This window comes from Meleagris gallopavo, chromosome Z, assembly GCF_905368555.1.
Source record: "Meleagris gallopavo chromosome Z, MGAL_WU_HG_1.1, whole genome shotgun sequence".
In the NCBI taxonomy this organism is placed as follows: Eukaryota; Metazoa; Chordata; class Aves; order Galliformes; family Phasianidae; genus Meleagris; species Meleagris gallopavo.
In genome coordinates, this window is record NC_139435.1 from 1,200,024 (window position 1) to 1,225,355 (window position 25,332).

General features: G+C 47.1%; 1 protein-coding gene across 1 annotated transcript; it reads right to left on the reverse strand.

Annotated features, from left to right (window-relative positions):
* Positions 1 to 14,863: 14,863 nt before the first annotated feature.
* LIPG (lipase G, endothelial type) lies at positions 14,864 to 23,775 on the reverse strand. The gene is made up of 10 exons (XM_085213514.1): positions 23,626 to 23,775; positions 23,377 to 23,546; positions 22,283 to 22,462; positions 21,709 to 21,820; positions 20,678 to 20,902; positions 20,031 to 20,273; positions 19,535 to 19,655; positions 18,793 to 19,011; positions 17,816 to 17,908; positions 14,864 to 16,286 (listed from the first exon to the last, which is right to left on the reverse strand). Exons 1-10 carry the CDS (start codon positions 23,708 to 23,710, stop codon positions 16,265 to 16,267), a joined length of 1,470 nt encoding a protein of 489 aa, XP_085069640.1. The 5' UTR covers positions 23,711 to 23,775; the 3' UTR covers positions 14,864 to 16,264.
* Between the last annotated feature and the right edge of the window lie 1,557 nt (positions 23,776 to 25,332).

Consider the following 25,332-nt stretch of genomic DNA (forward strand, 5'->3'; position numbering starts at 1 on the left):
CAACATGCAGTCTGAGTTGTAGAAAAAGGCAACAGATTGGGAGTGCCAAAGACATAGAAAACACCTCTAGGCACAGCAGTAGGGAGAAACTCACATCTGCCAACTGCTGAATCCCCTTAGCAAGGATTTTCCCTTAGCAGCTGTATCCAAAAGGCTTTTATCAGTCCATGTTATTTTTCCTCTTCCTTTATTTTCTCCCCCTCACTCTCACTCTCACTCAGTATTTTCTCCTTTTTCTGATGTTCAACAATTTCATGGTTTCCCTTTATTTCCCCAGCCCCTATTATTATATATTTCCAGAACTGGATGACAATGGCAATAAGAGATGGAAGAATTACTATCCCAATTAGTGTTTACTAAACCCCTGAACTTCTACTGAGAGCACATTTTGCAGTATGAATCCATTCCAAGTAAAACCAGAGAGTACAGTAAAACACAGGGAGTGAGGCTGTTCCCTTGCCCAGTTCTGCAAGTTCATGACATTTGGAGCATTCTGGATCTCAGATGCTGATCCAAACCTTGCGATGCAGTCACCCCAGGGTGCATTTCCAAGCATTTAGGCAAGATGTTTCAAATGCCGAGGATATAACACGAGGGACCACGTTTAGGAAAGGCTCAGACAGCAAGTGGACAAATCTAGGCTGCTCCTTTTAGGGTGCACCAGTTGCAGAGCTGGGAGCTCTGAAAAGGGCACGGATTTTGAACCTGCCAGGCTTTGAGCTCCTGCAGGGCTGTGGCTCCCAGTGTGTTATCCCAACAAATGTAGTGGGCCTCAGAGACATGGCTGGAAATGGGAATTCTACCTTTCTCCACCAGAAGTCTGCTGGCACAGCTTTTATTTATTTATTGTAAACTCGGGTAAGTGGTCTTTGTGTGTCAGTGTGCTGCTGGCCAGGCTCCAGGACGGCATTTATTGGGTTTCTGCTAGTGTTAGTTGTGTATGGTTCCACATTTGGGAGGAAAAAGCCTTCCTCCTGTGACACAGCAGCAGCCTCTGTGCTCTCTGCTCAAGTACTGCTTATTGGAACAGATCTTCAAAAGTCTGATTTTGAGTCTCATTCAAATCCCCAAGGAGAGGCACCTGAAGGTTTGATTCTTCAATCCTGTTGCATGCAACCCTTGGCAATTTTGTACTCCTTTCAAGACCCAGAGCCTTATTTTGGTGCCTGAATAACTTTTTGTAGCTGAATTTGACATCATTGTTAGCTTTTCCATGTGCCTGTGTGTCTAATGAACCAATGACTCTTATCCCCAGCACATATCCATTATTTCAGTCATTTGACATCTGAAATAAATGTTTTATATCTCCATGTACTGTGTGTCACACCTCTCGGACCAACCTTTTCAGCTCAGTGCTTGACTTCTTTCCATCATAGCAACGCAAGGACATATCCAAGTCAATATAACTATATTTAGGACCACGGTAATGCTTTATTTTGAAACCTTTGACTCACTGCCTTGCTACATTCTGTTATTGCTGAGGTTTTCATGCATGTCATCCGCATCCAGCTTTTGCCGTTGTCCTTGATCAACCCCACATTCCGGGGGCAACCTCTGGGCCATGTCTTGCTGGAACTGCTTGAGATGGCCCTATTTCATAATCCTCCCCATTTCTGAACCCAGATTCAAAACAGTCTATTTCCTACCACGTGCTTTGTTCCTACTGTTTATTTTTTTTGACATTTATATCTACCCTATCCATCTTGGTTACCTTTTTAGTGGGGTTCAGCCCTGTTTTTATAGTCTATCACTTTGTCTTTTCTCAGCTTCTCCAAACCCCATTCCTCCTTATCTTCACTAAGCAAAGGAGGTTGCCAGTCCTTCAACAAGCTGCTCAGGTTCAGATCAGTTTGTTGTTTTTTTTTTTTTGTTTTTTTTTTTTCCCATCTTTGAGGCTGATGGTTGATGTGTTTCAGTGCTGAGTGGTTGTCACAAACTGTATTACCTTGGAAAATGAACCAAATGTTAAGGAGGTTGGACTTGGAGATCTTGGAGCTTGGACCATTTCTCCGAGGTATCTTTCACATGGGAAACTGAAATTTCCATCTCTATCTAATGATGCATTGATGAGAAATGCTGCTCAAAAACAAAACCTCCACAGCCCTGGGAGGAAAAGGTATTTGACCACCATCTTCTCTGTAAGTGTAGAACGTTTCATTTCAGTGGGGATCCTTCAGTTTGCAAACAGAAGAACAAGAAGCCTAAAAATAAAGGGTTAGGAAAATCTCACGTTCCCAGTTGCTTGTCTTGCTTTTCCACTGAACTGTGATGGTCAGACCTTGTGGGTTCTGGAACCGGTTTTGTGTCAATTCTTCCCCTTACAAATTCTCAGCAAACATTCTGTCAGTGCTCACAAGTTTTTCGTGCCAATGGTGATTTGGAGTCTAGGTATGAAAATAGCTGAGACCCTGAGGCTGATCATAGAATCAAAGAATGGTTGGGTTAGGAAGGAATTTAAAGATCATCCAGTTCCAATCCCCTGCAGGCAGGGAAGCTGCCCATGAGAAGGTGATACTCCTAAGCCCACAAAAACTCTATTGCTAACATATCTTCAGGTAGGACATCTTATGTCATGAACGCTATACTAACAGAGCAAGAATATAGTGGTGGCCACCTACCAGGTAGATTGCATCTAAGATTTCATGCCTTAAGATGAGGAAATTCCCAACACCTGTTCCAGCTTTCAGCTCTGACTAACACAGAAAAAAAAATTCTTTCCCTCTGCATGCATGCCTCATGCTTCCTATCGTACATGGGGCAGTAACACAGAAGTTGAGAAACTGGGTTTCTGAGTTTTGGATTGCAGGCTCTTAGCTATGGAGAGAAGGTCGGGTTAGCCTTGATGTTCTGCTGAACGAGAAGAAACTGATCCTCCAGTGATGTGTAGCAGCCTTCCTCTTCTAACACCACAGAAGCAGGAGCTCTGGCTTCACTTCTATGATGAATAAGTTGCTTTATAAGCAGCATATTTGGTTTTGACAATGTGATCTCCTCATAGCATAATGATGGTTGAAAAAGACCTATAAGGCCATCAAGCCCAACCCCAGGTTGCCCCCACCATGCCCACTGGCCATGTTCCCAAGAGCCATATCTCCATGGTTCTTGGACACCTCCAGGGATTTGGACTCTGCCACTTCCTTGTGCAACATGTGGCAGTGCATCACCATTCTTTGGAAGAAAAAATTGTTCCTAACTTCCAGCCTGGTGCAGCTGGTCCACCCTCTCCTGGTGCAACTTGAGACCGTTTCCTCTTGTCCTGTCATGATTAATTAATAATTAACAAAGGCCGCATCATCACTTCTACTCAGAGAAGACACCGAGCTCTGCAGGATGTCAGGTGTAGAAAAGACCAGGCTCTGGAGGTGGGAATTCCTTCAGCTCTGAGCTAATGCTCCCATGAAAACCTGCAGCCATGCTCTTGGAAGGAGAGGTGGATGTGGGGCTGATGTCCTTGGAGCTGTCAGTGTGTGCCAAGTGAGGTGGTAAACAACACTGAGCTGCCCGTCCTGCTAAGCCATGCATCAAGTAAATTCCCTGGGAATGGGACTAGGGGCTCGCTTCTAATGCAAATTGCTGTTCATCCCTGAGGTTCACAGCTTCACGTGCACACACCGCCATTCTTCCAGCCCTGAAAGCCAGACAAGACTTAAACGAGTAATAAAGTACCTAATTAGACTTTGACCTCCTGCTGAAATGGGTCGGTGTGTGAGTGCTGGTGTGTGTGTGTGTGTGTGTGTGTTTTGCTCTTCTTGCTGAATTTCTCCCTCCGGTAACTTGCTGTCTAAATGGTGTGGGTCTGTCCGTCACGGTCTGCTGCATCTTGGCTGGGTTCCACCTGGCAGCGTTTTGGCTGAGCCCTTCAGACAAACAGTCCCTCTGTATGGGCTGCCTTGCTTTCTGCTAGGCAGTGAGCAGCTGAAGGACCTGGAATCACGGCAGCGGTGAGAGGAGGGGAGGTCTGCACCATCGCCCACCATATGCCATGAGTGTGGGTTGATCTCGTTCCAGTGCTCTGCACCAGCACAATCCTTGTCATGAGAAAATGGTACTGGAAGCTTCAGCAAATCCCACAGTGGCTCTTTCAGAAAAGAAGCTGCTTGGTAGGTCTAAGCAGAGAGAACAGTTGGATATGGGAAGGTGTCAAGCTTTTAAGGCAAGAATCCCTGAGTGTGTCCAACTTCTGCCTTTCACCCAAAACCCAGAGAACTTTGGGAAACCTGGCAAACAATTTCCTCCTGGTGTTCATCAGTGAATGACTGTTGGCAGAGCACCATTAAAAAGGGCAGATATGGCATTGAGTGACACGGCTAGTAGGGATGGTGGAGATGGACTGATGTTCTTAGTGGTCTTTTACAACCAGAGAGGCTGTGGATGCCCCGTCCATCCCTGGAGGTGTTCAAGGCCAGGTTGGATGGGGCCCTGGGCAGCCTGGTCGGTATTAAATGTGGAGGTTGGTGGCCCTGCATGTGGCAGGGGGGTTGGAGATTCATGATCCTTGAGGTATCTTCCAACCCTGACCATTCTGTGAGCCTCGATGACTTAGTGAGTCTATTTTTTGAGGAAGATGTGCTCAACATGCAGCCTTCTTCCACCCATGGCTCTGCATGCCATCAGGGTGCTGAGCTCATCCTCCAACCTGGAAGGGGGTTTCCTATATTTTTCTAAAGAGCTTTAAGTGTTTCAGTGTGTTCTTTTAGTGTTATTTGGGATCTTCAGGAAGGGGAATGACTGTTTATGAGAGTGGATAATGTTAGGACAAGGGGGAATGGTTTTAAACTGAGACGGAAGGTTTAGGTTAGATATTTTCAGGAATTTTTTTACTCAGAGGGTGGTGATACACTGGAACAGGTTGTCCAAGGAGGTTGTGGATGCCCCATCCCTGGAGGCATTCAAGGCCAGGCTGGATGTGGCTCTGGGCAGCCTGGTCTGCTGGTTGGTGACCCTGCACATAGCAGGGGGTTGGAACTTGATGAGTATTGTGGTCTTTTTCAACCCAGAAATTTATTATCAGGAGCTATTGATGGGGTTTGGCTGATTTCCCCTCATTTTTTTCCTATACTTTTGTTTCCCATCTTATACTTTGTACTGTTGTTTTGTGCAGTATGGCTCCTGGGGAAGTCTGTTATTCGGTGGCTCCATGCACAGCACCTGGCAAAATGGGATTTTGATCAATTTTGAAGTGAAGCTCTACCATCTTTCCCACACCAGCTAGGGCTCTTAGAACAAATTCTGCTTTATGATGCAAGGTAATCTACAGCCTTTCCTTTATCTTCTCTTAACGACAAGCAGCGGGAATATTCACGAATAAAGAAAAACAGACAAAATGAATGGACCCTTCCAGAAACAAATGGGCTTCATATGGAGTTAATTCTTATTTTGCTATTGCACACACTGTAGTATTTTGCTCTCTGTTAATGCGTCTCTCTCCCAACCAGCAAAAGATTTTGCAAAGATGCAGCTGAACATGGAGTTAGACCCATGGTCTGTAAACACTTCAGCTAAGATTAAAGGTGCTCCTTTACACTCCTGGAGTGCTTTTGTAAGGTTTCCAGATGAGAGAGATCCGGATAATCCTTCAACTTGGTCAAGGAAAAGACTGCATTGCAGAGCCAGGCTCTGCGTGCTTTGCTTCTCTCCCATTTACTGCATTCTTTCAGTGCAGAACAGTCTGCTGCTTGAGCTGAGGACTGCTGGTCATGCCTGCAGACAATTTGCCAACAGCAGTGTGCAAGGTGGACAAGGAAACGGGAAAATGTCTTTTTCTTATGAAGCTTCAGCAAGCTTGGTCATGGCCTGGGACAGCACGAATTTCATAGTTTCACCTGCTGAAGATTTTGGGTGTTTGGGAACAAGCACATGAGGAAGTGCTGGGTCATCAAGGGCTTAGCATGGAGTACTCCAGCTTGGCTGGGCTGAAGGGATATTCTACGCTGCAAATCACTGTGATATATACACCCAGATAGAGGCAATGGTTTAGAAATGAATCAGTGAGCCAGTTCGAGGGTGGTTTGACACGTTATGATGTCAGCAGCTGTTACATGAGCTCCTCCTTGCCAAGGGGCAGATCTCCGCCAGAACAATCCTATTTTATTCCTTAAGGAAATTGTGGCTCCACTTGATAAGGGCAATATATTGATGCAAGATGCTTTGACTTTGGAAAGGTCTCTTTGTAGTACTGTATATGGAAACCAATAAAGATTTTGGTGCTATTCCCCATGTCCATTAAGACAGGACTATGATGGGATGATTTGGAGGAGCCTGGGTTGAAAACACCAAAAGATCTTAGAATCACAGATTGGAGAAGACCTCCAAGATCCCCAAGCCCAAACCACCCCACCGTGCCCACTGACCACGTCCCCAGGTACCACATCTCCATGGTTCTGGAACACCTCCAAGGGACTCCACCACCTCCCTGGGCAGCCTGTGCCACCGCGTCACTGCTCTTTGGGAGGAAAATTGTTCCTAATATCCAGTTACTGGAATAGTCAATTCTAGAGCTGTGTATAGGGATGACTAGACCTGACATTCCATGGGGCACTGATAGTTTAGGCAAAATGCATGAGGCTGTAAACAGAGGTTGGGTTGAGACAAAGAAAATGGGTAGGGAAAAGCTTTATCACGCTGTGTTTGAGAAGCTTGATAAATTATTGGATAAATAAGATGATTAATTATGTGGTGATTACACTGTGTACAAGAGTCATTTGACTGTTTTCACAGTGAAAGAAAGTCACAGTGGAGAAAGCCCTAATTAGTAAATACGCTTATTGTCTGGGTAAAGGGACACACACTCACCAGTAGTTGCTATGTTGCCTGCAGTTAATGGGAAGTCGTTAGGTGTTTGATTCTTGGCTCAGACAGCCCCAGGAAGTGCTGGATGTTTAAATTTCTTTATGGAGGTCAGTCCATAAAAAAACACTTTTCTTTCTTTTTTTTTTTTTTTTTTTTTCCCAGAGCAAAAACACAACTGGAAATTATTTGGCAAGGGGAAAATCCTATCTGAGGAGGAAGTGGTACATACCTGTTCAGTCCATTATATGAGTTCTGATTCATTAGATAAACATTTTTAAGGGTATTTCGGTATATAATAACATGAACTTTTCTGAAACAAGTCCCAAAATGCTACTGTGGCCTTGAGGCACTTTGTTAAAAGTATACATATTAGTTCTGCTCAATTAAATTCTTCCATTTGGTTTCATGTAAAAGATATCTTGATTTTCAGTAGCCCATGAGCAAAAATTTCTCATGTAAGCATACTAATGCACAGTCTCTGTAGTTATTAGGTCTACAAATTTTTAAGGAAAACATCTCAAGCATCACTAAATGAGGTGATATTTTTCGGTCATTGGCCACAAGAGGAGTTAGATCTATTCATAATAAGTTGTTCCCCTCCTTTCTTTTACCACTCTTCGTCTTTTTTCCATTTTTCATTGGGAACACAGGGCTTACTCTTCCATATTTCCTAAGTCACATGCATTCAGATGTCTTTGTATCCCCAACCCTCGCCTTGGCCTCCTTCATCTCCTCACCCAGAAGTTTGGAGCCAGCTGGAACAAGTTCCCTTGGATATTCCTGCTTTGTCTCAAGAGATCCTTGGCTGTCAGCAGGACCTCAACACAGTGGGATGTGCCAACCCAGTGTGGTGTGACACCAACCCAGCATGGTGGGAAGTGCCAATCCAACGTGGTAGGATGTGTAAACCCAATGTCATGGGACATGCCAACCCAACATGGTGGGATGTGCCAGCCCAATGTGGTGGGACATGCCAATTCAATGGAGTGGGACACCAACACAGTGTGGTGGGACATCAGCCCAAAGTGGTGGGAAGCACCAACCCAGTGTGGTGGAACATGCCAACGTAACAGGGTGAGACATCCCGACCGAACATGTTGGGACACCAACCCAACATGGTGAGATGTGCCAGTCCAACAAGGTGGGATATGCCAACCCAACATGGTAGGATACCAACCCAGCATGGTGGGAAGCATTCCCACAAGAAGCTCTCAGCACTCAGAGGTTTTTTATTTACTTCTCTAGAAAAAAACTAGGGTGCTCTGAGACAAAAAATCCTGCGTATGTAGAAACTCCTGTTCAAAACCTGTGTTTCTTGTCTCTTGAAGTGAAAGCATCAACCACAAGGTCCATAAAAATGCCAAGTTCTGGTGGGAGTGCTCACAAACATGCTGGAGAACTGGTCTGGGGCCTAGATATGGCATGGCCTCCTCTGCCTTAGCAAAGGGCTTTTATGCAAGAGCTGTAACCATTTGAGGTTTATTTTTTGGGTCTTTGAAGAACAAGGGGCATGATAGCCGCAAATGGTGAATACAAAGCAGGGTCAGCCAAAGTCCTTCACTAAGGGACAGGCCCTGAACAACTTCAGATGCTGAGGGAAGTGCTCTAACATAGTGCCTGTAACAATACTTCTGATTTTTTTATTCAGGGTCCCAAATGTGGTCTTATTGCAAAAGTCTTTTTTCAGGCTCCTTTGTTACCACTGGAATTCCTGTGCAGTTGGAAAGAAAGTGAGCAGGGTAAAAGATGAAACTAACTTTCCTTATTCTTCCTCATCTTTTTTGCAATCCCATCCACATTCAGATGATGAACAGAAGGTGTCAATGGTCTATGGAAAATTACCCAGCTCTTGGTTGCAGTCTGGCTTCTCTTTGGCTTGACATGCCATCTGATATCAAGTAGCCCCTTTGATGTGGTGCACCCAAACCTGAATGTTCCCAAACTGGAGACACCTGGGAAGTGCATCCCTCAGCTGTTACACAAGAAGTCTGTTCATAGATTACAGAGTCACAAAAGCATTAAGGTTGGAGAAGACCTCCAAGATCCCCAAGTCCAACCCCAATCCACCCCCACCATGCCCACTGCCCATGTCCCTAAGTGCCACATCTCCATGGTTCTTGAATACCTCCCAGGACAAGGAGTCTACCACCTCCCTGGGCAGACTATGCCAATGCCTGTCTGCTCTTTGGAGAAGACGTTTTTTCTAATATCCAGCCTGAGATGAGTGAAACATGCTGGTTTTACTTCAGTAGCTAATCGGAAGCTGCCCTGGATCTTTAGGGGATTCATAAGGGCCCTCAGCACTAATGTTCTGACGTGTTTCCTCAAGGGTGAAAATAACATGCAGAGTGGAGCAGATTGTATATAGTAGCTGGGAATTCAGAGCTGTCACTTGGTCACTCAACGTCAATGGCTATTTCTTTTGCAGAATTTAGTGAAGTAGGAGCTCTGCTAATGTCCTGCAATGGAAAAGGGCAGTGGTTGCCAAATAACTTGTCCTTTTCTCACCCTTGGTCAACGCTGATCCTTGACATCACATTTGGGATATGTTTTTCTGTTTATTCTAACTTGTGCTTGCACACAGCTATGTCCAGGATTGCCACTTCGGTAACTGTGATCACACTTGGTAAGATATCCCTTGATGGCCTTCACATGGCTTTGCAAAGTTGTCCTGTGCTTGCTGTGGGTCTGCAATGCGATGTCAGACTTCCAGCTCTAAGAAACCGCAGCCTCAAGAGGAGGCCAGCATACATGCTTGTCTTTACACAGATTTCACTCTTAAATTGCCATCAGCCAGGCTGGGGTGCAGGTGGCACCCATTCCTGCCTCCCAAGCTTTGCACAGCTGCTCACCTCTAAGCCTGAGCATCTTCACCTGCAGTTGTGAACCAAAGGTGCAGTGAGAACAGGGGTACGGGAGTGCTGTGAGGAACCTGCACACCTGGGTAGGCTTCAGGCATCCTTTTGGGAACAGAGACAAGAACCTCAGAGCCCACTTCCAGCAGCTCTCTGAGGGGTTGGTAGGACACTCGATACGTCTGGGCTGGGCCATGACCTTCATGCTGTCCTCAGGGGTCTGTGCTGATGGCCAACCTTGGATGAACTTTTCTGCTCTGTGTCATAACCAGAGCCCCTTCTTGCGGTTGGCCAACCAGCCAAAATATCCTATCTGTGATTGCTTCAGCATCATCCCCGGGGATTCTGAAGAGTCAACAGGAGTCTAGTAAGCAGGAGGGATGTGCTAGGGGTGTGTTTTGCAATAGGTCAGCCCTAATTGCTGTGGGTACGGAGAACATCTGCAGTCTAACAGTGCTGGGGGCTTTCTGTTGGCTTCTGGAACATTCCTTTGGATCTTCCTGCTGCAGGGTGTAGGATCTGTTCAGGTGGAAGCTACGGGATGTTAGAGGGAAAACAGCATCCCTGTTTGGTGGAGCAACAGAATGCTGCTGGAGCTGCTGTAGGGAGGGCAATTGGTGGAATTAGGAAAACACTTTTTTACTTTTTTTTTTTTTTAATAAAAAAGGGTTTTTAATGGGAGTTAAAAGCTGATTCAGCAAAAGTAGAGGAAAACAACACAGCGGGAATTTGAGAAACAGTTTCTGTTTGTGGAACAACGCACAGCTTTGTTCAGAGCAGAGATTATGCAGGAATAAAATAATAAATAAAAGGCTCTGAATGGGGCTGACAGGCTGTGTCTCCTGAAAGATGCTGAATTAATCAGGGGAATAAATCATCCTCGGTTTACAAACAAGAAGCGCACTCGTACTCCCACCTTGCAAGGTGTAAATCAGCACTGCTCCTCCTGACACTGAGCAGCTGTCTGCAGTCTCTTGTGCAAGACAGGGACTGATGCAAAGCAGGAGCTGCAGGTTGCTTCATGCTGACTGCAAAATCTAATGAAGCGGATGGGAGGAAGATGAGGAGGAGCTCAGGTTTTTGGCTGCAATGCCGTTTTGCTTGGCTCAGCGCTGTGCTGTTGAGTTGTTGTTCAGTGAGGTGTTGGTGTTTGCATCCCATGAAGGCTGAGTCACAGAATCATGTAACCATCAAGGCTGAAGAAGACTTTCAAGAGCTCCAAGCCTAATCCCAGCCCATCCTCACCATGCCCATTGACCATGACCCTAAATAGAACCATAGGATTGCTAGAGTTGGAGAATACTACCAAGATCCCCAAGCCCAACCCAAACCCATCCCCATCATAGCCACTGACAATGTCCTTAAATAGAACCATTGAGACATTAATGTTGGAAAATACCTCTAAGATCCCCAGGCCCAAGCCTAATCCACCCCACCACGCTCACTGACCATGTCCCTCAGTGCCACGTCTCTGTGGTTCTTGAACACCTCCAGGGATGGGGATCCCACCACCTCCCTGTGCATCCTGTGCCACTGCATCACTGCTCTTTGGGAGAAGAAATTGTTCCTAACGTTAAGCCACATGGAAGTATGAGTAGGAGCACCAGCACAGCTGACACTCATAGAAAGGGCTGAGCCCCTGCAGATGTCTGGCAGCAGGAGCAGCAGCTGCAGAAACACAGATGTAGGTCCTCTTTCCAGATAAGAGGAAAATTATGCAGAATTAACTCAAATGGTTGTCTTTACATGTTTTTTAGAAACTAACGATGGACAACAGAGCTTGGCTTTGGCTCCACTTAGGTATATAGAATGTGATTTGATTTCCCAATGTCTTCATTAAAATATTTGATGAAGCATACTATTTTGATATAAGAGTGGAAATTTTGAGGGAGGGGGTAATTTTCTCCTGTCCCAGTTATTTCCAGTATTGGCAATTATGATTTTGATGTGATAATGAAGTAAATACTAACTCTATTTGATTTTGTCCTTCTATTTAGTAATGTGTAATGGGACTTAAAGAATATGTATATATATATATGTATATATATATATATATATATGTTGGTTTTTTGTTTGTTTGTTTGTTTGTTTCTCATTTTCTTTCTTGTTCCTTTGACAGCACTTCACTTACACAGTCAGACTCATTGCTTCTCCCACATATCCCACAGGTTTTCCCCTGTCATTTCTCATAGCCTTACAGCAGGGAAGAGGGAACATCTCTGAGGAGCACAGATGCCCTACTACAGAGCAGCAGAAGTTAATTGAGTATCTTGGATGAAAATGAAAAACCAGATCTTCTCTTGGCTCTGCCTTGCAAAGATGCAAAAGATATCAAGTTCATCGTGTCCTGTTAAGTAGCTGTTGGCTAGGACACAGAATCAGCTGAGGTCAGTGCTTTGATGTTGTTACTGGAGCTGCATGGGAGCACTGTGTAGCTTGGACTTCAGACAGGGAGTGAGGCCAGGAGCTGGGAAAGACAGGAGGAAGAAATATGAAAAAAATACAGATATACATTTAATTTTTCTAAACTTACACCTTTTGCACCCAGTTCCACAGAGTGCACTTTTCACCCAGCCATCTCAGCACCGCACTGGCTTCTGTTCCTGTCCCACGCCAACATCCTTCCGGGGGTTGAAACCTACCACATCCCTGGTGAAGTCCAAGGAAAAACTCCTACAGATGTCAAAGGGAACCCAGGTGGGCCCTACCTGCCCCATCCTTGGAGTTTACTCACATATGCAGCTTTGCTGGCTGTGCCCAGGTGGGTGAACTCATGCCAAGGCAGCTCAGTGGCCTTCCTGAGATCGCAGAGCAGCTAGCATGTCCTTGATTTCCAAAGAACCATTAAGACTGGAAATAGCTCCAAGGTCATCAGTTCAACTGTCAATCCGTCCCCACCATCACCACTAAGCCATGTCTCTACACAGAATCACAGAATCGTTTCAGATGGAAAAGACCCTTCTGAGACCATCAAGTCCAGCTGCCAGCCCACCACCACAATGCCCACTCACAGAGTCATAGAATCATTCAGGTTGGAAAGAATGTCTAAGATCACCAAGTATAATCACAGACCCATTTCAGGTTCTGAAATACAGGAATTTGAAGCATTGTAATCCAACTGATACTTTGAGATCTGCCTTTGGAAGTTCTCTCTAATTCGGTTGGAATGAGATGACTGGTTGGCACTGGATCACTGCTGGGGTCCCTTCCAACCTCAATGCACAGGTGCACAAGTGCACAAGTGTACCAGCTTTTCTGAAGTGTTTCTTCTTGGGTTAAGCAAAGAACAGACAAATCTGGCTGTTTCACAGAGGTCTGCAGAGCGAGGATCTTCTTCTCATTAACATCTGCAGATTTTATGACATGGGAGGAAGAGAAGTTCCAGGGTATTTTAGTGAAGCTGAAGTGGCTTTCCTCATGGTAGTTTGGTGGGGTACATCTGTGTTCAGCCAAAAGCAGGATATAGAAAGACACATGGAAATGAGCAAAAACTCAACCAGATTGGCCTTAAGGTTTGGTCCAAATCTTGTGTCGTGTCTTGGTTTGCCTGTTTGCAATAATCAGGACTGCTGGAGAAGTGGAACAACATGGCTTGAAAATCCCTGCTTTATTGGTCTCTTTTCTTCATTTTCCCATCTTATTGCAAGCCATGTCGGAAGAAAGGGATTCTGAACGCTTGCACTTTGTGTCCTCTTTGCACAGTTTACCATAAACTTCTTAAAGCTTCTTGCAACAGCTGTGAAACAACCTAGGGCAGAGATAGGAAAACAATAACCCAGCAATAAAAGTGATCTGATTTTAGCCTTAAACGTGGGTCAGCTCTGGGTCACGCTGCTTCACCCATCCCTCCAAACCCTCCCAATACTTCACAGGGATTTACAAAGGTTGCCGCGTCCTTTGTGCTCACTGCTGGGCTGGATAGGATCGCAGGGAAGTCAATGAGCTGTATAATTTATGTTGGAATGCCGACATTGAGCAGAGCAGGCATAGAATTACAACCTGATAGTGCTGTCGGAGGAGTGGGATCTTGGGTTTTTTGGATGGTCGATGTCATCTTTGGGTTGAGGCTACCTTGGGGGGAAGGCTGACCTGGCAGAGTGGGGCTGCCCCATTATCTCAGCACAGGGAACCAACAGGAAATGTGCTGTTCCCGTTCCCAAAAGGGCTGGCAGGTCTTTCTCTTCCCCAGCACAGCTATTGCATTGCATTTATTCAACCCCAGTTTTCGTAGCTTGGAAACTGCCTCTGTGAGGCAGCCTCTTGCAGTAGGGACTTTGCTGAGCAGTTTGTGATGTGGGGCTGACAGCACCCAAAGGGTGTAGTTACAACTAGTAGTGCAATTTTTGAATGCACTTTGCTTTCAGTTTGCCTTAAGAAGTAGCGATGCTCAGAGAGTACCTGGTGCAATAGGGCACAGTCTGGGGCAGTGCTGGTGGGGCTGTAAAGCATTCCTGGGGCCAAGCGCATCATCGCTCTGGAGACCTGACCCTTGAGGGAACCCAGCTGCAGGGCTGAATGGAGGAGAGTCCTAAAAGCACTGAGGGAAGGGGAAACATGCAAGTACAGAACTTGGCCCACTGCCCCCTGCACCCATCCCAGATTTAACTGGCACACACTGAAACTCCAAACTGGAAGAGATGTGCAGGGATGGATGTTGGTGTGTGCTGGGCTGTGTGGTGTTAGCTCTGAAATGCAGAGCAGGAGGAATAGATCCATAGGAGCATTCAGTTGGAAACCTAGATTCCTAGGTTTCCATCCCCACTGCTCATGTCCCCACGTGGCACATCTGTATGGTTCTTGAACACCTCCAGGGACGGTGAGCCCACCACCTTCCCTACACAGCCTGAGCCACTGCCTCACCACTCTTCCCAAAAAGAAGTGTCTCCTAATAACCAGCCTAAACCTCCCCAGTGCAATTTGAGGCCATCGCCTCACATCCTAAACCCCTCATTCTTGCAGTCAATGTCTGCTTTAGTTTTCATAGGAAAAGGTTAACCAAATAACTTCATGTAAATCTCCCACAGCTTAGGGATATTTACTTAATTTGCAGAGTCTTTCTGCTGGAGCTGTGCCACCAGCTTCAGTCGGGGCTGGGCAGAGCACCACGAGAGATTTCCTTAAGCTGGATGGTGTGCCAGCTGTTAGAAAGACTGAGGAAACCAGTGTTCACGTTCTGCTGTTCTGGGAAAGCCCACGATAGGTTAATAATGAGACTTCACTGATTCATACAGAGCTCTTTATTTTCATCTCAAGGCTTATAAAAACTGGAACTCAGAACCAAAACTCTTTAAAACTTTACATATGTACAGCATGAGAAATAAATAATGTTTAAAGTCATACAAAAACCAGAATATACAAACAGTTTTGAAACCACTCCATATATGGCAGGGTTACAAGTCTCGGCTACTTTCCAAAGGCTTCAATCATTAAAGCCTTTGCACAAAACCATGAAATAAAAAAGATCCCCAAGTGTGCTTTGGTCGGATTGAAGCTCTACACAAACTCAGAACCTCAAAGGATGCACTCCATCTTCAGAACTCAGTGCACCACACGGCAGCACCACTTCCTGAGGTTGTCTCGCTGCATGCCAAAAGTTCAGAGTTGTTGCACCAACTATCCTCCCAAAACTTAGAAAACTAACAAGTTTTACCTCTGATACAACCCATTCTGCTGCAGCCAGTGGGACCAGCTGTGGAGTGCCAAGCTCAGAGCAAAGCCACGATCATCTGGCACCAGGAATACAAGCAAGGTGTGGTGGCAATGAAGATGGGCTGTTGGCTCAGTTTAATGCTTTGCATGGAAATAAGATCTTAACTATGCACTGGTACTACAGCAGCACTGGAGCAGAGGCAGACATTCTCAGTAGTTACAAGGACAAGTGCAAAGCTCTCCTGGAACAGTCCAGTTCCGTTACCTTCCTCCTGTGCTGGGCAGCTGCCATTTGCCTCTCACAAAGATTAATTAACATGGACTGTTGAGCAAGGACTGAGGAACAGAGGACTGAGGAGAAAGGAGCAGCTGCCACTTTCTACATTATGCCACAGGGACAGGGAGGACGGAGAGCTGCTTGGCACGCAGTGATGCACAGATCTCAGCATCAGCCAGGCACAGAGCAGGTTTAAGGCAAGCAGAGGACAACCTGAACATAAGTAGCACGGTGCTTATCCCCACTCCTCCCTACACACGCCCACACAGAGTGTGAGCTGGTCTCACCTTCTCCAGCCCATAGTGCTCCTACAGTAGATGCCACCTGGTTCCTGGCATCACTATATCCAGCAGTTCATATGATTCTCTTCTCAGCTCCACTGGTGGCAGACCAGGACATCATTGCTGAGGTCTGGAGCTCCGGAGGTCTCCTCTGTAGACATGGTTAATGGGAGCAGGAAAGTCAGGGCAAGGCTAAATGCATCTCCCAGGCAGTCAGGGGAAGTTGTAGTTATTCTGGGTCCAGGACCACGGTCCATCAGCTGCTCCCCAGTTTCTTGCATCTGATCCAAAGTATTTTGTCCTGCAAAGATATTTGCTTTAAGTGCTACCAAGGTTTTTTTTGCCAGAGCATCTTCCCATCGTCATAGTCTTCATGCATCCAGCTTGCTCCATTGTGAGTTCCAGGGAGATCTTCAGAGTGTGTTTGAGACAGATCTGGGAAGAGCAGCAAGGAGAAAATACTTCATTAAATGCAGAAGTCAAAAGGAATATCAAAGAATTCCTAAGAATCTCTGGGACAATGGGAAGTAGGTCACAAAGTACAGGCTGGTATTTTCATAGAATCATTAAGGTCGAACTATCAACCCACCACCACCGTGCCCTGTCCATCACCATTCTATCCAAAAAAAAAAAAAAAAAAAAAAAAAGGAAAAAACTCAACTACCTTCCCAGCAGCCATTCAGTGGGAACCTGAAGCAGACATTACACATAATGAACAGGCTGCAAAGAAATTGCAGGTCTTGTCTTTAGGCTCTGCCTGTTCAGATTCACTTGATGATGCTTACAGACTGAAATTTCAAGCAGGGAGCTGTCATCTCCCAGTAACTTGGCAGGAACAGAGAACTGAAGAGCAAGCAGTTGCTCAGTTTCTGGAAGGAAAGACTATTTCCTGGAAACCATCATGCTTTGGAGATCAGAGCTGCTCCTCTGCCTCATGCAAAAGCTGTTCTCCACCAGCAAAAGCAGGAAGACATCTGCCAGCACTTCTTTTATGGGGTTATTGAGAAGCACATCAAAAAAGGCTTGTTGCAGGAGCATTTACAGAGCAACAAGTTTTTGCACAGGGGTTTCATTCACATGATTGTTTGCTACTGTGTGTAGCAGCCTGCTAGCTTCTGCCAGACCTGGGCCAGCACCAGCAAGCATTTATCAGCTGATTTCAACCAGGAAGGTTGTGCAAAGGGCTCTGCTAGCCCTAACAAGCACTAGGTCTCCAGATGAGAAACAACAAAGGATTAAGTTTACAGAATGAGATTTGTGAGGCTGGGCTTTGTCTTCAGGAAGCTGTCATTTGGTTAAACGAATGGGGATTGATTCAAAGCATGGTTCAAGGCAGCCTGGAGCAATCAGGCTGTCACTGCTGGGACCAGGCTTGCCAGCAGTCATGCTCTGAGGACAGATCCTGGTGAGTGGGATGTCCCCAGGGGTCAAGGCAGGACAGGCACGCTCTGCAATAGCTGAGCTGCCACTGCTGAGCCAGGGGAGATAGATGGAGATGAATCATAGAATAGAATCATAGAATCTATAGAGTTGGAAGGCACCTCTGAAGGACATGTAGTCCAACTCCCCTGCAATGCACAGGGACCTACCACAGGTAGGTCAGGTTGCCCAGGGCCTGATCCAGCCTCACTCTGAAAGACTCCAGAGATGGGACATCAACCACATCTCTAGCAACCTGTTCCCATGCCTCAACAGAAGTGGTGGGAGTCAGTGCTGTAACACCATGGTAATCCTCAGCTGTGCCTCACCGATGCACTAAGCCAAATTTAACCAAGACATTTCTCTGCAGCTAAGGCTGAAGTGATCTTTTAGGTAATGTTTTCCACCTCCAGCATTCCTCTGCTTTATAGGGCAGCAGTCTTTAATAGGAGCATCTAATAAGCTTTCACTACTGCAAGGATTCTGGACTCATCCCCAAGTGCCCACACACAGCACACAGGATTTTGACCAGCTGACTTCCCTACCTTCTTTTCCATTCATCTGTGCACTTCACAAACCAGAGCTCTTTGCCAGGAAATATGCTGGTTAGCTGGGAGTCTTCCACGCAGAAAGCAAACCTGGGAGGAAGAACTGGGAGTCAATGAAAGCTCTTGCTGTCTAAAGTTTAACAAACAAGATGTAATATGGATTAAAACATTCTAGGACATGCTGTTTGGTTTGATATCCTCTGTGGAGCATCTTGGTCCATCATTACTTTGCCAAGTGGCTGATGCAGTGCTTTCTGTCCTATTGTAAAATTGCACTTGTGGATCTTTTTCTTTACCTCCCCTTCGTTTCACAGGTTCCAGAAAGCAGGATGAGAACACCTTGCAGATGGCAAGAGAAGCTTATTTAAAGCTGATCAGTGTGAGAAAGCTGTCAGCATCAACTGCTTTTGACAGATCTGGGTTATCTTCAGAGCAAGAAGACAGGATTTGGGTGTGCTATGCTTCCAATCTGGCATACAGCTCCATGTAATTGTACAGTTCCAGAGATCTCATAAGGAGCAGTATAGTGCTTAAGTTGGTGCTACCATATTACCAGCTGCAGTTTTACACAAGCTTATGCCAGATCAGCATGTTATCATGCAATAAAGAGCCCTGCCTACACTTTGGGTATGTGTTCTTGACACTGTCAGAACTTTAATCCTTCAAGTATCAAGGTTTAAAACCACCTTAAAGTAGGCTGATTCAGTCCTCAGAGGGAGGCAGGACTATTCCAGCATCTAAATAAAGCAGAAGAACCTCAGATCTGATCTGCAGTGACTGGTTCTGCTTCAGGCTTGGTTCGTAGCCTCATGCTGCGAGTAACCTCCTCCTACACCATGAAGATGCGGGAGGTGGTAGCACTAAAAACGGGACAGTTTAGGCTAAATTCACATCCTTTGCCCTTTCCTTGCTGGATTCTGAATATTGCTCCTTTTGGCTGAGCCAGCTCAGGTGCTGTCCAACACCACCATTACCTCTGCTGCGTCTCCCCAGATTTCACACGTATCCGTCGGATGTGCAGCTCCTGGGAGGACTTGGCAGGCCGGTACCAGTAGCTCCTTAGCTCCTTCCACAGATCGTACCACGACTGAGTTGCTCCCTCCCAGGTGAGCTTTATTTTTTGAAGATCACCCATGTCTTCTTCAGTATAGACCAGGAAAGTGTTGGTAGCATTAAGGCCAATTTGCTCGAGCCTGGAAGACAAGCAAAGACTCAGTGTTTCCTCATGGAAGCCTGCCAGATGCTTGCTCATTTAAACAGAGCCTTTGCAGCTCAGCAAGTCCTTCACATTGAGTTGCCACCAGTTAATTACTGATTGTACTCAAGAAAGTGTTCAATCAACTCATCATGGATTTGGCTCAGCCACCTTTCCATGGCTTAAGGGTGAACGTCATGCCTTGTCTCCTTCTGGAGAGGCTAAAGGAGGTCAACAACACATCCAGAGATACAAAGGCCTGGAGGCTGCCCAGTGGAATAAAGCAAAAACAGAGCATTCAGCGATGAGCCACAAAGACCAACATGTAAAGAACTGGGCACAAATCACTTTCCAAGCAATTTGATGTAATTAAGTTACCAGATGAAATACTGAATTGTGATCAAGTAGGTCTGCTAGACTCAGTTGTACTGCCATTGTTACCAGAGGAAAAAGAATAATGCCACCTGGCCTAGCCCCAGTCACCTTGCTATCTAGATGAGCACAGCAGGCAGCTTACTTACACTTCTAAAGAGAGGGGCTCAGATTCCCCGTTGGTGCCATGGAGGGTGACAGAGAAGGTGGGGTCAACCTCCCCCAGGCTCTTGTAGCTGAAGACATGCATCTTCATCTGATAGTGGTAGACTGGAGAGAAACAAAGAGTATATAGTAAAAGCAAAAAAAAACAAAACCCAAAGAAACCAAATTGCATTGTGGCTTGGGTTGGAAGGGACCTTGAAGATCATAGAACTGTAGAACCATATAATGGTTGGGTTGGAAGGAACCTTAAAGCCCATGTAGTCCCAACCCATGCTACGGGCTGGCTGTCCCACCACCAACTCAGGCTGCACCACCTATGGCCTTGGGCACCTCCAGGGATGCAGCCCTCACACTTCTTACTGCTGCCCTGCATGGAGGTGACGCTCCTCACCTACCTCTAGATCTCCCCCTACTACTGAATTTAAGGGGCACCTGAGACCCACTTCTAGAAATCAGACCACGTTCTTTTAAGAAGCATACCTTTGAATGGCATGTCAGCTCTGGTTTTTAGGTACATCTTGCTGTTCCTTTTGTGCCGTGTCCTCCTGGCGTTGTAGCCAATGCCGCTGCAGCGGTTCTTGCGGCAGCTCAGGCAGATGCCCTTCTTGAAGCGACTGGAATCAGTACATTGAAACGCGAAGCTTTGTTTATCCTGGTTCACGAGGGAGTCCACAAACAGGTGCACAGACCGCTCGTGTTCACACTTAACAACTTCACCAATTGCTAGAGGAGCAGAGTTGCAAGGGATACATTTGGTTTGAGTATTTGTCACCTCGGTAGGTGTTAAGACAGCGAGCAACAGTGTTTTGCAGCCCAGCATGGGGCAGGGTGGAAAAAATTGGTGTTTTTTTTTCCTCAAACAGAAGCAATTCGAGAGGTTAGTGCAAAACATTGGGAGAGGATGAGTCATGTGTTGGCTCCCTTTATGGAGGAGATCAAAAGACAACCTTAGGTTATGATCAGGTGTTAGAGGGACAACATGCTTCTTCAGATCTACAAGCAGGTCTAGCTCCTAGCAATTAACTCCAAGAGCACAGATACAGTTAAGAAAAAATGGTTTTCTCTGTTCTTGTATGTCAACCCAAGGAGCATACCCTGATAAGCAGCAATAGAAGTTGTGAACTTACTGCCATAGGCAATGGCTCCCAGGACATCGCTCAGTCCGCAGCCAGGCTGGAAGTCCCCTCCATTGGGGTAGATATCAACATGGCCCACAGGCATCTGGATCCCAATGCTGACACCCAGTGTTTCCCTCGTATAGGTGTGAAGGACATCCACAAAAGCAGCATCATCAGGGGAAAGGCGCCTGCTAGGGTCCACTCCTTCAAACATGGGGCCAGCAGGGTCCAAGCCTGGGTTGGAGACAGCACAAAGGGCTAGGTAAGGAACTGGGGTGTTTGATACAGAATGGGTTATTTCCTACAAAACTGGAGAGAACTTGCTGCTGAGAGCCCTCCTAATCCAGGTGCTACACAGTCCCTGCTTCACTGCAAGTGTTGACCCTTCGGAGCTCTTCCCCATCATCTCACTAAGTTGTTTTGTTACTGAGACCATGGAGATGAGCTCCAAAGGGACAACATTAGCTCACTCACTGAAGTTGTGCACCTGAGCCATTCCCCAACTTTGGCAGTTTTACCAGTACAGATATTTATTGCCAGGCTCTGAGGAATTCTCACTGTCACATTTAAACATTTAAAGCTTTCCCTTCTACCATGTCCTAGGTTCTCCCTTGTTGAAATCAGCTTTTCTCCAGAAGTACTCTATGCTCTCAGAAGGAGGGGTTGCTGGTTTTGACCAAACACCCCATGGGACAAACTGCACCCAAGAGCTATATGAGCTTTGATCACAGAAACAATGCCACTCAGAGGCTTAGGATTTGGACAGTAACAGCATGAGCTGGACTTCTGCTGAACTCATATGCAATTTCAAATACATTCAAGATCAGGTCCTCAGATTTTTCATTGATTCTCCAGCTCTTACCTGCAGTTCAAAGTAAAGATGCTCTCTCACTGGAAGAGACAATGCTGCCCCATGTAGGGAACTTCTCATTTCTGACTCAGCAAGCCCAAAGCACTACAGCAGCAGAGGGAATGATGCTCTATGGGGAAGCTCACTACTGTAGAGTAAATTGTGAGAGACTGCTTCAGGAGCCACTCACCTGTGATTCTGCCTATTTTCCCATGGACGTGGTTACCAGCAAAGCCAGCAACATGAGCACCGAGGCTGTACCCGATCAAATGGACATTCTCCAGCTTAAAGAGAGGGATCTCCTGTAAGGGGAAGAAGAGAACACTTAATAATTTGCCCCTGTCTTTCAGGATATGTGGCTTTGCCTCCATCTGCAGGACTACAAAATCCAATTTTAAGAACAGAGAAGAGGGAGGGGGCAGACAAGCATGGTTGGTGCTTTCTTTCACTAAGATAAGCACCAGCTGAATGGGGTGGGTGATGCTTGTGGCACACAGCTTTCACCCATATAGGATGTTCTGTATTGAACTATCTGATGCAGCCTTGCATGGAGAGCTGGCAGCAGACTTCCATCTGGATTTTGCTCAGAACTCACTAGTGCAAGCAACCTGCAAAGCAGCATCTCCCATGTAAGCAAAGCACGGTGCAAAGGAGCACAGTCCTTCAGCTGTGAGCCCTTTCTCCACCTGGCCTTAGGGTTGGGGTTACATCAGTGTCTTCCCCAGTTGCTGGCAAACACACAACATGACAACAGAGGACATTACCTGCAACCAGTCGAGCAGCCTCGCTATGCTCTTCCCAACAACCTGTGTGTTGTTCACTGCATCGGTGTAGAGTTGGTGAGCAAGAGAAAGCCAATCCACCACCACCACATTGGCATCCTTCTCCCTCTCCTGCAGGGCTGAGACCAAGCTGCCCAGCCAGGTCTCAAACATGCCACTCATCTGGAAGGATATTTGAACATTAGCTTCTGGAGCACCCCAATCACACACTCACATTTTCACAGCAAATGCATGCTCCTGTGCAAATCCCAGTGCACCAAGCTAATGGTGTAAGAGAAACAGGTTTTGGCACTTGGGCTGCAATGAGCTGCCACGCCTGTAAAGACAGGAAGGAGAGGCACCAGCTCCTTGCATCTTATCGCTCTTTCCTCAAGAGCCTCAGCAATTCTGATGGATTGTAAAATTATTCTCTAGCAAACTGCAGTGCCATGGCAAAACTGGTTAAGTCCCCAGCTGGGATATGAAATGCAGAAGCAGCTTAATGAAGTCTGCCTGCCTTCTGTCCTTGGAGAGCCAGAAGCATATGGCACAATTGTGGATAAGAAATAAGAATACAGAATCATAGAATGGCTTAGGTTGGAAGAGTCATAAAATATCTGAGGACCATAGAATCATTAAGGTTGGAAAAGACCTCCAGTCCCACCATGCCCACTGACCATGTCCCCAAGTGCCACATCTCCACAGTTCTTGGACCCTTCCAGCCATGGACCCGTTGGGGTTGGAAAGGTCCTCGAAGATCACAGAAGCATGGAACGTGTTTGCTTGGAATGGTCCATACAGAACACAACACCCTGCTCCAGCCCTGTGCCATGGGAAGCCCACACCTCCATCAAGTGTCACTTTTACAATGGGCATTTGGTCACACTTCAAGGAACAAACCTCAGGTTCCGCTGCCTGTGCTCACCTTGCAGAGGCACGGAGTGATGCAGAACAGGTGCAATTGTTAAGTTCAGCAACTGCAGTATTCTTAAGTTCGGTGAAGCTGCACCGGTGCAGCACTCCCCACAGACTGCAGCGCTCAGCAGCTGCCCCAAACCTCCCGATCACAGCCCCTGCTCCTGATATCCCCCGCTCACCGTCCACCCGTGGATGATGAGGAAGGTCCTGGCCGTCGCGTTGAAGCCACACTCCTCCAGCCTCCGTTCGCTTCCCAGTTCCAGCGCACAGCCCTCATCCTCGGCGTCGGCCGACCGCCGGAGCTCGAACTTCACCCGCAGCCGCGGGGTAGGGGGCGCGCTGGGGGCACCTGCGAGCACGGAGCGGCGGCTCAGCGGGATGATACAGCGCGAGGGGACCTCCCGCCGTACCCCCAACCCCGTACCTACCTGTGGTCCCCGCGGCGAGGCAGGCGCCCAGCCCGGCGCACAGCAGTACCAGCACCGCCCGGCTCATGGCGCTCCGCGGGCGCATCGCCGCCGCCGCTTTAAGACCCCGCGCGAGGCGGAGCTCATGGCCCGATGGGGCGGGGCTTGAGCTAAGCGCGCCGCTCATTGGGCACGCCCTCCTTGGCGTCACGGGCGGAGCCAATGAGAGTGCGGGGGGGAGGCGGGATCAGGCGCTGGGCGGGGCTTGCGGGAAGCGGCGTGGGGAGCGTGCACGTGGGTAATGCGGCGGGTGGGCGAGCGGGGCAGCGCTGCGGCTCCATCCTCGGCAATGGGGGTGGGCAGCAAAGGGCAGCACCGCTCACCCCGCTTTTCATTACCTACATTTTTATTATCTATATTGTTACCGACGTTTCAATCCGTAGGGATCCATAGGGCTCATTACTGATCCTTACACTCTGCCCCGCTGTCTCTCGGCCATGCTCCGGTGCACGTGGCTTTGCAGGTCCCTTCTTCTTCCCATTTCCTCTGTTACTCCTCTGTGTCGCGGCAGAAAGGAAGGAGTGTGTTGTGCTGCAGGAAAATGAAGGTGGGGAAGGTTTTCCAAAGAGAAACGGAGTAATAGTGCTCTGAGGACGGGGGCACTTTAGCCCTCTCTGGTAGATAGTGATGCAGAGAAGCACCGGGATCGAGCTGTAGGTGTCCCCTCTCATTGCAGGGAGACAACCGCATGGTCTTAAAGGTCTCTTCCTCAGACCATTCCATGATTCTGTAACCTGGCTTCTGTGAGTCTGCTCTGACGGAGGAGAACTCGTGTGCTCAAGCCAGAGGTAAAGCTCATTGTTTTAGGTGAGATACTCAGCATCAAGGAGTGATTATTGCTCATCTGTAAATTCTTAGTTCCATAAGAGTGTCTTACACAACTCTTCCTGTCTGGTTATCTGATTCCATTCCTTTCCCCAGTGAAAGGGAGTGGGATTTGCAGAGAGAAGAATTGCTCCAATTATTTTTTGAAGTTATAAAACAGCTTTTCTTTTCTATTATAAACCACGGCTCAGGCAGTAGGATGTAATGCGATTGGTGTTAGCTTCCCTCTTGGCTCCTTTCCTCGTCTCTTTCTCTGATGCCAGGAGAAGCAGGGCTGCAGAACAACCTGACCCGGGACCGGGCAGCAAGGACCTATCCCATGGACGGTGGCACCCGAAGGCCCTGGGAAAGTGACATCCCATGGTCACCCCTGTATCCCACCCAGTCCCTATATCCTACCCTATTCCTACATCTCACACTGCCCCTATAAACTTTCCTGCACCTATACGTGACACAGTTTCTGCTGTGGGTGTTTCTGTTCTGTGAGCATCACAGCAGGGTGCAAGAGCAGCCTTGTGCTTTTGTTTCTCAGCCATTCCTTTCCCCTTTCCTCTCCCAAGCTTTTCAAACACCCCATGAATGTTCTTTAAAGGGTCCGGCGCTTCCCACCCCTTGGTAGGGACGAGGCTGATCTCCATCAGGTTATGAAATCAGCTCACATGTGGCGTTACTCACTGTCATTGAGCTCTCTTTGTTGGAGGAGCCCCCGCTCCTACCCCTAAGCTGATTTCTTAGGGCCACACCATTCAAACCCCCCAGCCCCATGTAGTAAAAATCACTGGGGGGAGAATCAATGGCAGCCAGCAAGCCACTCTACTGCTTGACTATTAATGGTCCTGCTAG

Bases quoted from the DNA above. Each gene is read 5' to 3' on its own strand.
- LIPG (XM_085213514.1), bottom strand. From the start codon at position 23,710: ATGCGCCCGCGGAGCGCCATGAGCCGGGCGGTGCTGGTACTGCTGTGC. The intron at 19,012-19,534 runs GTAAGTAAGCTG...CTTGTCTTCCAG, and splicing joins GAGCCCCTCTCTTTAGAAGT to GCTCGAGCAAATTGGCCTTA. The intron at 17,909-18,792 runs GTAATGGTGGTG...TCTTCCTCCCAG, and splicing joins TCTGGGGAGACGCAGCAGAG to GTTTGCTTTCTGCGTGGAAG.